Source organism: Ochotona curzoniae, unplaced genomic scaffold, assembly GCF_017591425.1.
Source record: "Ochotona curzoniae isolate NIBS_2020 unplaced genomic scaffold, NIBS_Ocur_1.0 contig_66, whole genome shotgun sequence".
NCBI classification, from domain to species: domain Eukaryota; kingdom Metazoa; phylum Chordata; class Mammalia; order Lagomorpha; family Ochotonidae; genus Ochotona; species Ochotona curzoniae.
In genome coordinates, this window is record NW_024466512.1 from 4,995,844 (window position 1) to 5,009,177 (window position 13,334).

General features: G+C 59.6%; 1 protein-coding gene across 3 annotated transcripts in view; it reads right to left on the reverse strand.

Moving 5' to 3' along the window:
- LOC121164076 (phospholysine phosphohistidine inorganic pyrophosphate phosphatase) overlaps positions 1-13,334 on the reverse strand; it is a 74,435-nt gene that overhangs the window by 22,008 nt on the left and 39,093 nt on the right. The window contains exon 6 of one of the 3 annotated variants that reach the window (XM_040991959.1): positions 11,553-11,644. The exons of the other annotated variants lie outside the window; for them this stretch is intronic. Coding sequence (XP_040847893.1) covers positions 11,553-11,644 — 92 coding nt within the window. The remainder of the gene's footprint in view (positions 1-11,552; positions 11,645-13,334) is intronic. 3 annotated transcript variants of the gene reach the window in all.

The window sequence follows — 13,334 nt, forward strand, 5'->3', positions numbered from 1 at the left end:
ATCATCAAAGAATCCTAATCAAACAAATGGAAGGTTTCTCACCCAGGCCTCCTGGGCCAACAGAGGCTGGGACTCCTCCTGGGCTGGCCTGGGTCTGGCACCCTGTGGGCAGTGGCCAAGAGGAGCTGGCCCTCGGTGGTGCCATCAGCTAGGTTGAAGTGGGCAGAGGGGAACTCAGCTAGCTCAGACCTTCTTTTGGGTCAGCACTGGGGAGGGGTCCAGTGGCCCTCCCACCAGGCAGAACTCTCTGCTTTTGGAACAACGCTGCATCCGGTGGAGTCGCGGAGCTGCCCATGGCTGACATGTGAGGCTGGGAGGCCGGGCACTGCAGCTCAGGAAAGCGCCCTCCCTCCTTCCAACCCCTGGGAAGGACACTCAAACTCTGCAGCCACACGCCCTGCACAGCCGTGTCCCGTGCGCCCTGCTTGCGTTTAAAGGCACAGGCAGAACACAGTGCTAACTGGCTGCCCCCTGAAGCAGGGCTGCGGGCTGTCTTTCTACACTCTTCTGTATTTTCCAAGAGGTCATACTTTTCTTACATAACTAGCAAAACCTACATTAATTTAAAAAAAAAACTGGAAAAAAAAACCCGGAGGCAATCTATAAAAACTAGTAAGGGTCACGGGGCCTCAAGGCTGGAGGACGGCTGTGTGCAAGCTGTGAGCTGGACAGACTGCAGCACTGAACTTGGCCCGTGAGGCCCCCATGCCACCACCACCGCATTCACGTAGTGAGCTGATGGCAGCTCAGCTGCCCCACATCAAAGAGGCCAAGTCGTCCTGAGGCTCCCAGGTCCCCACCTTCCTGGCATCTCTCTACAGTAGACCCAGGCACCTGCTCCGTCCCCAAGGGAAGGACACATCCAGGACAGGGATAAACCCAGGCGTAGGGTGCTGGGGTGTGGTGCTCACCAGACCAGCGGGGAGCTCAGGGTTGGGAGGGCAGCTGGCGTGTGCCCTCAGGCTGGTCATGACCTGTGAGTCCTCTGCCCACCTCACCCAGCGGCCACACATCAGAGAACCTTGACCCTGAGGTGAGGCAGTGTGGGGGAGGAGACCCGTGCCAGCCAGGATAGATGGGCCACTTTGACTCCTGCCTGTCCTAGACAAGGCCTAGCTTCCTGCAGGTCCCGATAAGGAACTCCCCTGGCTCCTGCGGAGCCCTGCATCCCAAGATGGGCGCTGAGCAGCAGGCAGCAGCAGCCTGTGACACCTGTTCCCCATGTGAGGCTGCTGCATCCCTGCTTGGAGGGAGACAAGCAAGCCCCTGCAGCCCTGCAGTGGGTGGGTAAGCAAGGGGCAGAAGTCATCCTGTGGCTTAGCCCATAGCCCTGCTTGGCGTCAGAGTCCCCTGGGTTGGCAGTCCCACGTGCAAAGGCTGACGGAGGGCAGTGAGCTGGGAGTAGGGGCTGGCTGCGAGAGCTGCTGTGTGGAGTGTGCCAGGTGGCAGCCGGGCTGAGCTGGCCACGAGACCCTGCCACCACCTGGTAGAGACTTGCAGTCGTGAGCCTGGGCTGCAGACCCAGCTTGGGAGAGAGCACCCACTTCCAGGTATCACCACAGAGCCCTGGGAATGTGAAGGGTTTGGGGGCTAGTGAGCGCCTGGGGCCTGAGTACCCCAGACAACGGCACTGGTGGGACCATCCATAACAATAACCAAAGCCCACTTGTGCCAGGGAGCCTGGTAACAACTTTCACAGAGGGTGCTGCCCCGCTCCTCCAGCCCTGGGCAGTCCAGATGCTGCACTGTATCCATTTTAAAGCCAAAGCAACAGAGGCTTTGGGGTGCTGAGCAGGCTTTGAGCCAGAGGGGGGCTCTGGGAAAGGCTGTGAAGTCTGGCACCGCAGGCTTCTTCAGGTCACCCATTGTCCGCCCTCCCCCTGAAAGTGGCCCGGGGTAACCGTTCTGCAATATCCATGCCCAAGTCACACAGGGATCTGCTGTTTGATCCCTGGAGGCCAGCTAAAAATAACCCAGCCCCTGCAGGCTTCTGAGAGACACAGGACCTGGTGGTCAAGAAGTGCTCCTGACCCTGGCCGGCTGCCCACCAGTGCTGGACTTCCCTCAGTCCCTGGCCAGCTGTGCCCTCTAGATGAGCCTAAACCCACGCGGGGTGGGAGGAAGAAAGAATCTAGAATACAATGGAGGCTCTCCTAGCTGTGAACATTTGCAATGTGACTTCGTCGCCAGTTTGCCACAGCCAGGGAGCTCAAAGCCAGGAGCAAGCTGCAGGCAGCTGCACGGTCCTGGGCAGGGGTGCAAGGCACCACACAGGGAGCTGCGGTGGGCAGGAGTTGTCCTCCCACACAGGGCAGTGTGCCTCAGAAAACACTACCATCCCCTCCTCTGCAGACAGCTGGGAGCTGGTCAGACCCGGGGGGCAGGGTGCCTTGAGACCCCAGGCAAACGTGCCCTGCCCGATGGCAGGCCTGGGGTGGAGGCTGGTGGGAGCGGGAACCAGAATGGCAGGGCCTGGGCAGTAGCTCGGGCAGCTCCTGGGGTCAAGGCTGGCCATTTCTGGAAAAGGTCTTTGTGTCTACCATGGGTTCTAGGCCATGTCACCACACTGGAGCCCTGCCCTGCACCTGTATGGGAACAAACCTACGCCCTGCTGATGGCTAGGACGAGCCCAGCTTCCGCTCATGGAACCCCCATAAACCTGACCCAGGACACAGCAAAGGGGTACACATGGGAGCAAGGAAGAGAGAAGCCAGCTCCTGGGCCAGCCTTTATGCTGGCCGCCTGGCTCCCTGCCCGCAGCGTGGACACTGCCTGCCGGTGGCAGCTCCAGAAGGGGCGGGCAGCACTGCAGAGCGGCTCTGGAGGTCAGACAGCCTCCAGCATGGCAGGGCCTCCCCATATGTCCCAAGCATGGGCCCAGTGTCACCCACTCTCAGAGCCCTGGTTCACAGCACTGCCTGGAGCCTCCTGCCCAGTAGGCACTGCCCAGGTGCCCGCTGCCAGCTGGAAGCATCAGAGTTTTCTGCACCACAAGAAACTTCCAGCTCAGTCACCTCTCGGACTTTCTAGAGTCCCCCTGGGCAGTGCTCCCAAACAGCATGGTGCTGGAGCAGGCGCCCACCAGAGCTGGGAGCGGCCACCAGAGCTGGGAGCGGCCAGAGCACAGGTCAGGGACATGGGGACACCAACCAAACCCAGGTGCTCCTGTAAGCCCACGGCCCTGGCCTGGGAGGGACTGAGGGTGAGTTTACCTTCCACAGATGCAGCTGGTAACCCCGAAGCCCCCAGAGAGGTGAGCCCCTCCTTCTCCCTCCTGGATGACTCCTATAAGACAGCTTCGGCATGTGGACACCAGCAATAGCACAGGAACCGCACAGAACCCCGGGAGCCATGCAAAGGAACAGGCCACAGGATGGCCAAGCCCACGGGCCTGTGGGGGTGGAAAGGCTGGGGTCCTGGTGCCAGCCCCAAGCCGCTCTGTCTCAACTTTCCCACCTGAGACAAGGGCAGGGGGCGAGCACCACTCAAGCCTGCGCAGTGCCACGGGAGTGGAGTCTGCCCGGGCTGGCCCAGGCGAACCCAGCAAGGGCCCATGAGAGAAGAGAGCTGCTCTGGCCGAGTTAGGGGCCTCAGCTCCTCAGCTCCCCGAGGACCCCTGGACCAGCTACTCTATAGCCTTACACCCCAAGCTCATTGGGCGGGCATGGTTTCTCACCCAGGGTGTGGCCTGGTCTGACACCATGAGCCACTTTCTTTAAGTCAAAAGCAGGGAGCTGGCTCAAGGGACTGGCCAGGCACACTGAAGGAGGGGCCTGGCATCAATGCAAGCTCTCATGGACCTGTTGCTCAGTCCACCAGACCCCTCGAGTCATCTGCATCTTTCCAGAGAGCAGAAGGGGCCCATAGAATCACACGGTGGTAGGTGGCAGGTCCCAGGCTTCGTCTCCAGCTATGGTCCACAACCCTGGGACTTGCCCTGCCCCTGCACACACATAGCCTAACCCTAACCCTACACAGCTGTCCGAGGCATCTCCTCCCCTCTCTCGACTTCCAGGACATGTCACAGATACACAGAAGGGTATGCAGGTGGAGCCAGCTGAATCCTGGGCAGCCCTTCTGCCTCTCCTTCGTGGGGTTTCCGCTGCCAGGCTAGCTGCCATCATCGCCAGGCTCCCAGTCCAGGCCCCCAGCTGCACACCCTGTCCCTGGGGCCTGGATGTCGCTCAGAGGAGCCCTCGCATACAGTGACCCTGAGCCACCCCAACCTCGAACGCCTCACTCCCCCCATGTCCTGAACAAGCCCTTCTTGAGCACCCAGCCCCAAGTGTCACCCTAGATGTTCACTGGGTGCTGGCACTGGACTGAGGACACTACGGCTGGGGGCCACCAGGGCCGGGCTCTGCAGGTGGCTTGGTCTTGCTTATCTTGGCCCTCACATGAGCAGGAACCTGCTCCCTTGAGCTGTGTGCAGGAGAGATGGCCTTGGGCCAGGAGAGGACTCGTCCGCTGACCTGAGTCAGAGATCCGGGGGTGGCCAGCCCCTTCTGCCCAGGCAGCAGGCCCCCCTGCAGAAACTGCTCCCCTGTCTATAGGAAACATCGGCCCCTGGGGTATGCTGTGCAGTCAAGAGCAGTGGAACCTGACGCCTTGCACTTGCCCAGGCTTGCCCCTCCCAGCACTGGGTCCCTGTCCCTGCTCAGGAGTCCAGCTGGGTATATGGGCTTCACAAATCAGTGGCAATGAGTCTTCAAGATGGTACCAGACCATCCCAACACAGGCCCAGTGATTCTACCTGGGAGTGTGGGCCCAGCTGGAACTGCCCTCAAGACTGCCCAGGCCCCAGTACACCAAGCGCGATGGGCTGTTCCCCCCAAGCACCTGCTGTTTCACTGATGTCCTACAAGTGTATGGAGCACCCCCTGTAATGGAGGAAGTCCCAACAAGATGCCATTTCCCAGATGGAAAAACTGAGGCTCAGCAATCTCCCACGTGGTGAGCAGCGCAGCTGGAAAAGGAATGAAGGGAGCATGCTCTGGCTGCTTCAGGTCCTGCGACCACAGCCACCTCCCACCCATGCCCACTTCTCGTCATCAGCTGTGTCCATGAAGGGTGGCAGAGGTGGTGAGTCCTGAGCAGTGCAGGCTGCTCACCTGTTTTGGCAGACACAGAGCAGCCACATGGGAGAAAGACAGGCAGGTGTGTGAGCAGACTTGTGATCCTTGAGGTGTGTAGGGGTCTGGCTGAAACGCTTCTGGGGCCTAATGTGTGCACAAGTGAATCATATGCGCACGAGGGGCCTGGTCCCAGCACAGGTGAGCATGTGTGTATGTGGAGCTGGTGTCAGTGTGTGGGAGGCCTGGCCATGAGCATGAGTGTAGGTGAGGCTGGTGTGGCGCTTGGGGCCTGGGGTAAGTGCATGGGGGAGGCCAATATGAGCACATATGAGCACGGGTGTGTGGAGCCTGGCATGAGCAGTGTGGGGGTGGGGCATGACCCAAGTACACCTAGCTCTGGCACCTGGCAGCATGGCACCCTCTGGTGGCCCAAACAGGGGGTAGTGTGAGGGGAAGGAAAGTTCAGGACGGGAGCAGGTGGGAAGTGTCCAGGAGTGGGATCAGAAGGGACAGCAGGAGGACCTGGCGGGGGACATGGGGACAGGTAGATACACGCGTCCTGGCTGCTCCAAGGGCAGACACCTGGCTGGCTCGGAGCCCTGCTCAGCACCCATGGGTCTTTGCTGGCTGTGGGAGGAAGGCTTTGGTCAGTTCCTGGCACTACCTCGCTTCATTTGGGATCCAAGCATTCCAGCCCGACATCCTGGCCCTCGGCCCCAGGTTACCAGTCTACACATCCAGGGGCAACAGCCCCCAGCACCCACAAAGCTGCCTCCCCACACAGTCAGGGCCAGACTCAGATGTGAATGAGAGAAGGAAGAGGGCCACACCTCCATGGGCCCCTAGGGAGGTAGTGTGGGGACACTGTGCAGGGGACAGCAGGAATGCATTCCCCTTCCAGGCATGAGAGCATAGCAGCAAGCAGGAGAGCAGAGGGGACAGCAGGCTGGAGCGCCCCTTGGGGCGGCAGGACAGGGCCCCCGTGATGGCCCCAGGACAGGACCCCCGTGGGCAGGCTCTCTGTCCCGGATGCATCCAGCAGAGTTGAGTGGCCCTGGCCCTGGCTGGGGTCAGTCAGCAGCCCAGGAAGGTTGCCAGCCCGGGGCAGGTGGCAGGGCTGGAGTTCCTGCCTCTACTGCCTCAGTGCGGTGTCCTCTTACGCCCGCGACATGCTGTGGTCGGCCTGGAGCTGCCCAGACTCACCTGGCATCCCTTTGCTGCCCACTCACAGCAAGAAAAGGCAGGGAACGAGTTTAACGGGCTCCAACCACAAAGACGGCAACGACACAACTTCTGGGGCTGCCACCTGTCACCTTGCCTGGCCATACTCTCGTAGCTACCAGTGGGTGGTATGAGAGTGCCCAGGGGCCAAGGCCTTGGGTTCAGGCAGAGGCAGGTCTGAACCTGACCGTGACTGGCAGGCCATGTGGCCTTGGTTCCTGTTGGCCTTGGTTCCTGTTTCCAAACCTGCCACATGGGGCGGGACGAGGTGCTGCCTCCCCAGGCTGCTGTGGGTGCTCTGACACTGCGGCCAGTCACAAGCAGCCCTGTCCAGGCTCCAAGGGAGCACCCTCAATGTGGGCAGCACCTGCCCTTCCCTCTCTGCCCATTGGACAGTACCCATTGTGGGGGAGTCTTCAGGGGATAAAAAGCAGATTTAAGAGGCATAACCCTTGTGTGTTCGTGCTCGGCTCCTCAGAAGAGCTAGAGTAGTACTCCCAGTGAGAGTGGGGCCCAGCTCCCCAGCCTGTCAGATCCCTAGGGAAACAACCCCTGGAGCTAGGAAGCTGCCATAAGGTCCTTCCCATGAGGCCGACCCCAGGAGCCTTGGCCTCACCACGCTGACCTCCTGGGATCTGTGCCTCAGGCAGGCCCACTGGTGTCAGTCGCAGTTTCAAATACCCTGTCCCCATGCTGCTGTTCCCAGTGCTTCATCCCCTGCCCCACCTGCCAGAGGGCAGGGAACCCGAGCAGATGAGGAGGAAGCTGACCCTGTCCCAGCCAAGATGGAGCTGGAGGTAGGCAAGCACAGATCCCACCTCCAGCAGTGTGCCCACCTCTGCCCCTGATGGTCTCCACCCACAGCCTGTGCTCCCCTCCCTAGGGGCCTGGTGCCCTGGACGGGCTGGTGCTGAGGAGGAAGAGTGTGGGCCGCCCTCGTCCAATGGTCAAGCGGTAGCAGGGCACACGCATGCTCAGAGACAAACTGCACACCCCCACGTCCAGTTCATGTGGACTAGAAGCCTCCTGGCAGCCTGTGCAGAATGGCCAGGCTGCGACCCACCCAAATGTCCCCTCCAGGGGCTGGGCAGAGGGGTGTGTTCATACCACAGAGGTCACCTGGCCCAAGTGGACCAGCTGCTGCCAGATGGCAGATGCGCCCAATTTCCATTTGGAACAAGGTCAGAATGGGCAAACCTGGCCCCGCTGCCAAAGGAAGCAGGCCCGTGTCAACAATGTCGAAGCACACTGCAGGCCCGCAGGGACCAGTGGGCACTGCGGTCACCCTGGGGGAAGAGCAGAGACAAGGTCTTCTGGGAAGTGGACAATGTCCTAGCTCTTGACTGGAGAGCATGTGCTTCGTGAAAGGCAGAGTTACAGAGAGAGATCCACCAGTCCCCATCCACTGGTTCACTTCCCAAATGGCTGCAACGGCAATCCAAGCCAGGAGCTCCTTCCAACCCCCACATGGGAGCTGAGGCCCAGTCCATAAGCAGGGATCTGGATCCAGCTGGAGCAGTGTCCATGTGGGATGTGGGCGCCAGACACCAGCCCGCTGTTACTCTCTAGTACTCAGGTTTCATTCATAGCACAATTTTTAGTGACAAAGTTTTAATGTACTTTTACTATCACAAAATAACATCTTTTAATGAAACTAAATGATTTACTGACTTCCAAGTAATCTACTTAGAAAGTAGGCTTGTGCTTGCCCTTGGCTGGACAGTGGACCTTTCTGGAGTGGCGGCTATGTGACCAGCAACACGGAAACAGCCTGCATCGGGCAGCAGGTGGACTGTTCCCTGGGTGTGCCCCTCCGCTGAGTCCCAGGCTGGAAACCCGGCTGTGCCCCTGCCACACCCCGCCCCACGCAAGGCTGGCAGCTGGGCCTCCTGAAGGTGACGGGATCAGAGGAGGTTTGGACGCGGTGCAGTCATCCATGTGTGTTCCCAGGAAACACGCCGGGGCCCTGGGCCTTTCCCTCTGGCTCCCTCCCACACTCCCTGGCCCTCACCAGGCAGCCCAACCACACCCCACCATGCCCTCCGGCCCCCAACCTCCACAAATACATGCCTTGTTTTAAATGAATTGCTGGGTGAGTGTGTCCCACCATGGTAGTGACAGAACACTCAGCCCTGTCAAGCACTCAGGTCGCACCTGAGCCCCGACAAGAAGCGGCTGTGGCAGGACACCTAGAACCCCCATCCGGGATACTTCCCTTTGACACCCAGAAGGGCAAAGAGGCCCCCAGGAGGAGAGGGACCCCGAAATGGCAAGGAAGTAGGCCACGCAACACTGTACTTGCTGTATGACCAGCAGCCGCCACTGGGTGGGCAGTGGAGAGCTGGAGGGGACAGCTCACAGGCACAAACTGTGACAGACTGCGGACAGAGAGGTCTCCTCTTAACTGGGCAGTTCCAGCCCCCAGGGAAGGCAAGGCTGCCCCTGAGAAAGGCGGAAGGGCAGCAGTGCCCAGGACTGGTGGCCTCAGCTGCTGCCTGTTGGACCCTGGAGCCCTGCCTGGCCTAGAGGGCACAGGCTCCCATGGCTCTGTGGCAGAATGAGACCACAAGGACAGGAGTGCCCAGTGGGGGATAAAGTGGTGGCCCAGGGTCCCAGGGGAACAGAGCTGGGCTCCAGTGCAGCGTGGTAAAAGCCTGCCAGGTGGCCTGGGCCAGGCTTGATTACCCCACCAGAAGAGGCCCCTCACAGCAGGACAGCCTGTGCCCACGGGTCTCCAGGGCCTACCATGAGTGTCACAGGAAGGACACACTCTTGCCAAGGACCTGGGCAGCAGGGATGCCTAGGGTGCCGCTCTGAGGCCTTGGGGAGTCAGACATGCAAGTTCCAGAAGCCAGCATGTGCAATGCAGAGGTCAGGAACAGGGCAGGTGGGAGCACACCTAGGCTTCCACCTGCCAGCAGGTGAGGGCCACACCCTGGCGGGGCCGGGCTTCCAGACAAAGCTGCTATGAATGGAAGGCTTTGTCTGTCCAGAGCTGGGGCAGTGCCACAGACACCACCTGCCCACGTGAGCTCCACACCTGTCAAGCTGCAGGCCCCTGTGGCCCTGGGACACAGCCAGTCCCTGCCCAGGCCACCTTGGGATCACTCCCTGGCAGGGAGCTCACTTCCCTCCAGGTCACTTTGTGACAAAAACAGAAAGGGGTGGCAGGTGGTTCACAATCATAAAGCAAGTCCCAGCAATGCCGGGGCATCTCTGACCTCTGATGACTGCCTTGGAAATGCTGTGTGTGTGTGTGTGTGTGTGTGTGTGTGTGTGTGTGTGTGTGCGTGCACGTGTGTGCTTGTGTGCCTGTGTGTGCTTGTGTGCCTGTGTGTGTGCATGTGTGCATTACATCAGTGCACATGTGAATGTGCGGTGAGTGTGCTTGCCCACATGTGCTGTGTGCAGTGCTGTGCCTGAGAACATGTGTGTGAGAACTCTGCATGTGTGGACTGCATGCATGCATATATGTGCATGTGTGTGAGTGACACTCATGAAGGGACAGAAGATGCTGGCGGGGCATCCAACAGTGTGGCCAGTGGGGGGAACCCTAAGTCAACCCCTGTCTTGTCTCCCTGACACAGTGACTGGCAGCACCCCCAGTTCAGTCCCATAGGGTCCCCATCTCAGCCTCCCTGTGCTATCCCAGCACCAACCACTTGCCACATTACTATCTGCCACCTGTGTCCCTGACAAGGCCATGTCCCCGTTTCCTTGCTTTCCCAAATCAGCCCAGGCAAACGAAGGCCACAGCAGACATAGGCCCAGGCCTCCCAGTACGCGGCGGGGCAGCTGGTGGCCTCTGGCTTTGGGGAGGCTATGCAGGGTCACTCAGAAGCAAGGCACAGCCCTGAGGCAAGGATACACCTTGGTCACACAAGCCCCTGTCCCTGGAGGACGTATAACTACCTCCATACACAGTGCTGCCTGCTGAGTGGTGGCCAGAGGGGCGGACAGCTTTGGAGGGAAGAGCCAGTTGATGCCTGGAAAGTTGGATAGTGGCATTTCCACAGAGCCACAGGGCTCTGAGTCAGCCACATGTGGGACGGAGCACTGTGCCCAGCCCCAACACAGCCCTCGACATGGCCCGACCCAGCGAGCTCCCAGCCTTCCTGCCCTGCAGTGCAGGAAGAGTGTGTGAAGAGTGCCACCTGGAGGGAGCAGGAGGCAGTGCAGGCACGAGGGAGGCCCTCCTTCCTCTCTCCTGCCTCCCTTGGTTGGCCAACTAACATCCCCTAGAAGCCTAGTCAGCAAAGAGAACTGTCGAATTTAACGTGGGACACTGCATCTCAACACATGCCTGAACTGAAGTGTAACCATGTCCTTGGTAATGAGTGAGAAGGGAGGAGAAGTGTAACTGCCTGGGAAAGCGGACATCTGTCTCCACCCACCACCTCCCTCAACCCTACTTTGGCATGGAGATCCTGGACCTGGCTGTGAGCAGCACCGGCCAGCACTGGCCAGCACCAGGGCCTACTGTGGGTCAGGTGCTGGACACAGGGCTCATACCCAGGCCCGAGTGGAAGTCAGGCTTCTGATCTAGGCAGGCAGCTTGGGCCACTCTGACACTGGAAGCCACGGGACCCCTGGGTGACCATGTTCTAACCAGATACATCCAGGAGCAGCCTCCAGACTGTCCTTCATTTGTCCTTTCTAGAAACCCACATGCAAAGCACAGGCGAGACAGTGCTCTGATGTCTGACACACCCAGTGGTCCGGCAGGCTGGATCCCAGTCTCTCCAAGGTAAACCACGTGCCCAGGGGCACCTGACATCCAGCAGGTACCCCTTCCTCACACCACACACACACCCTGCCAGGACCCACTCCAGACCCGGCAAACTTCTGACCAAGCACAGAAGACACGTACTTTTGCAGCCTGGAAATTCAGTTCCAACGAGCACCAGACAGCCAAGGGATGGTCAGGGTGGCATGGCAACGGGGCAGGGAGCAAAGGCCAGAGGGGCCAAGCGCCCAACACCACTGCCTCGGCTGCCGCTAGGGTCTGAGCACATGGCTGAAAGGTTCCGGACCTGAACACGCCCAACCTCCCGGTGAGCTGCTGCTGGGGACAGACCGAGCCCTTGCCTCTTTAGCCCTAACTCAAACCCATTCCAACACCTGGGCCTGTGTCTACAGCCGCTTGGCCCAAGCGTGTTCTGCCAGGACAGGTCAGCAGAATGCCCCAACAGGCCAGGCACACACACGAGACTGCGAACTCGCGGCCCCTCCGCCCTCACCCGTCGGCACACTGACCTGAACTTGCCGGTGCGCACCTGCAGCGCTCGGATTCCACATCGCTGGGCACCGCCCACGTCCCCCACGATGTCGTCGCCGATCATGACGGCCTGTCACGGCAGGTAAGCATGCTCAGGAGTGGTGGCAGCAAACCCCTGTTCCCGTGTGCCCCCCTCCCTTGCTCGGACATAATAAACTGCTTCATTTGATGCTTAAAACCACCTCTGTACAAATTAAACAAGATATTGTTGTCATCGTATTGATTAACAGTCATTCTACTCGAGTCTCTCTCTGCTGCCCACCGGGCTGCAGCTCTGAGTGGGACAGATCTGTGCGATTTGAAATCAATCAGCTGGTGTCAAAGCGCTTTGGCGCCTGAAGGACAGGTGGCAGGTGGAGGTGGCTCTGCACAAACACAGGCCAAGACGCTGAACAAGGCTGTTCTGCCAGGCCTTGGCTCTGTGAACGTCAGTCAATCCACAGGAAATCTGTAGCACAGAATATGAAAGCTTTTTTTTAAAAGATCTTATTTATTTTTTATTGGAAAGTCAGATATACAGAGAGGTGGAAATACCAAGAGGAAGATCTTCTGTCTGTTCTGATTTACTCCCCAAGTGGCCACAACGGCCAAAGCTGAGCCAATCTGAAGCCAGGAGACTCCTCCGGGTCTCCCACGTGGGTGCAGCGTCCCAAGGCACTGGGCTGTCCTTGACTGCTTTCCCAGGCCACAAGCAGGGAGCTGGATGGGAAGTGGAGCAGCCGGGACCTGACCTGGTGCCTGTATGGGATGCTCACTCCGCCACAGTACTTGCTCTGAAAGACTTTGCTTTCGATAGTGAAGGTATCATTTGTAAAAAGCAAAATAATACAGAAAGAGAGAGAGAGAGAGAAATACTCCGAGCCTGGGTATTCTTTGCAAAAGCAGCCTCGAGCGTACGCCCACCCCACCACACAGGAGACGGCCAGATGAGCTCTGTGCCATGACAGCTTTGCAGACACCGACAGAGCAATGAGGTGCAGTGCCTTCCTAGGACACAGGAGACAAGTGAGGCGAGACACCGAGACTGTCCCTGGGGTCTCCAGCTGTGGTGCAGGGAGGGAGCTATAACACAAGGGTGTCACTCCACAGCGCACAGGGGACCTCCCAGCCCCCAGGGAGTCTGCACCTGCAGCGTGGGCCTGGCTTCCGAGACAGTGACTGAGCCCGGCCCGGTCACGGAAGCTTCATAAGGAGAACACGCAGTGGTGCAGCGTGTGGAGGGAAGGGCCTGCAGGGACTGAGTGTGGGACTGGCCAGTGCCCAGATCTGACACTCAGCCCCCGCAGCGCCCCAGCCCTGACTGCCAAGTGGAGCCCCGCAGCTCCCCTCCCTGCCTGACCGCCGAGCGGAGCCCCACGGCACCCCTGCCTGACCACCGAGGAGTCCCACGGCACCCCTGCCTGACCACCGAGGAGTCCCACGGCACCCCTGCCTGACTACCGAGGAGTCCCACGGCACCCCTGCCCTGACCGCCGAGGAGCCCCGCAGCTCCCCTCCCTGCCTGACCACCGAGTGTAGCAACTTCAAAGCCCCCCGAGAGGTAAACGCACAGTGCCTGGCTCCCAACACAACAGCATCAGACACTCAAAGAGGAAGAAAGAATCAACAGAAATGCAATAATGTAGAGAAAACATCCACTCGAAACTTCCTCAGAACTGACTTGGCCGTGAGAGCAGGACCCCTGCTGATAAGGACCCCTGCTGATAAGGAATCAGGCGCCCATGTGATGGCTCAACGGGCTAATCCCTCACTTGCCAGCA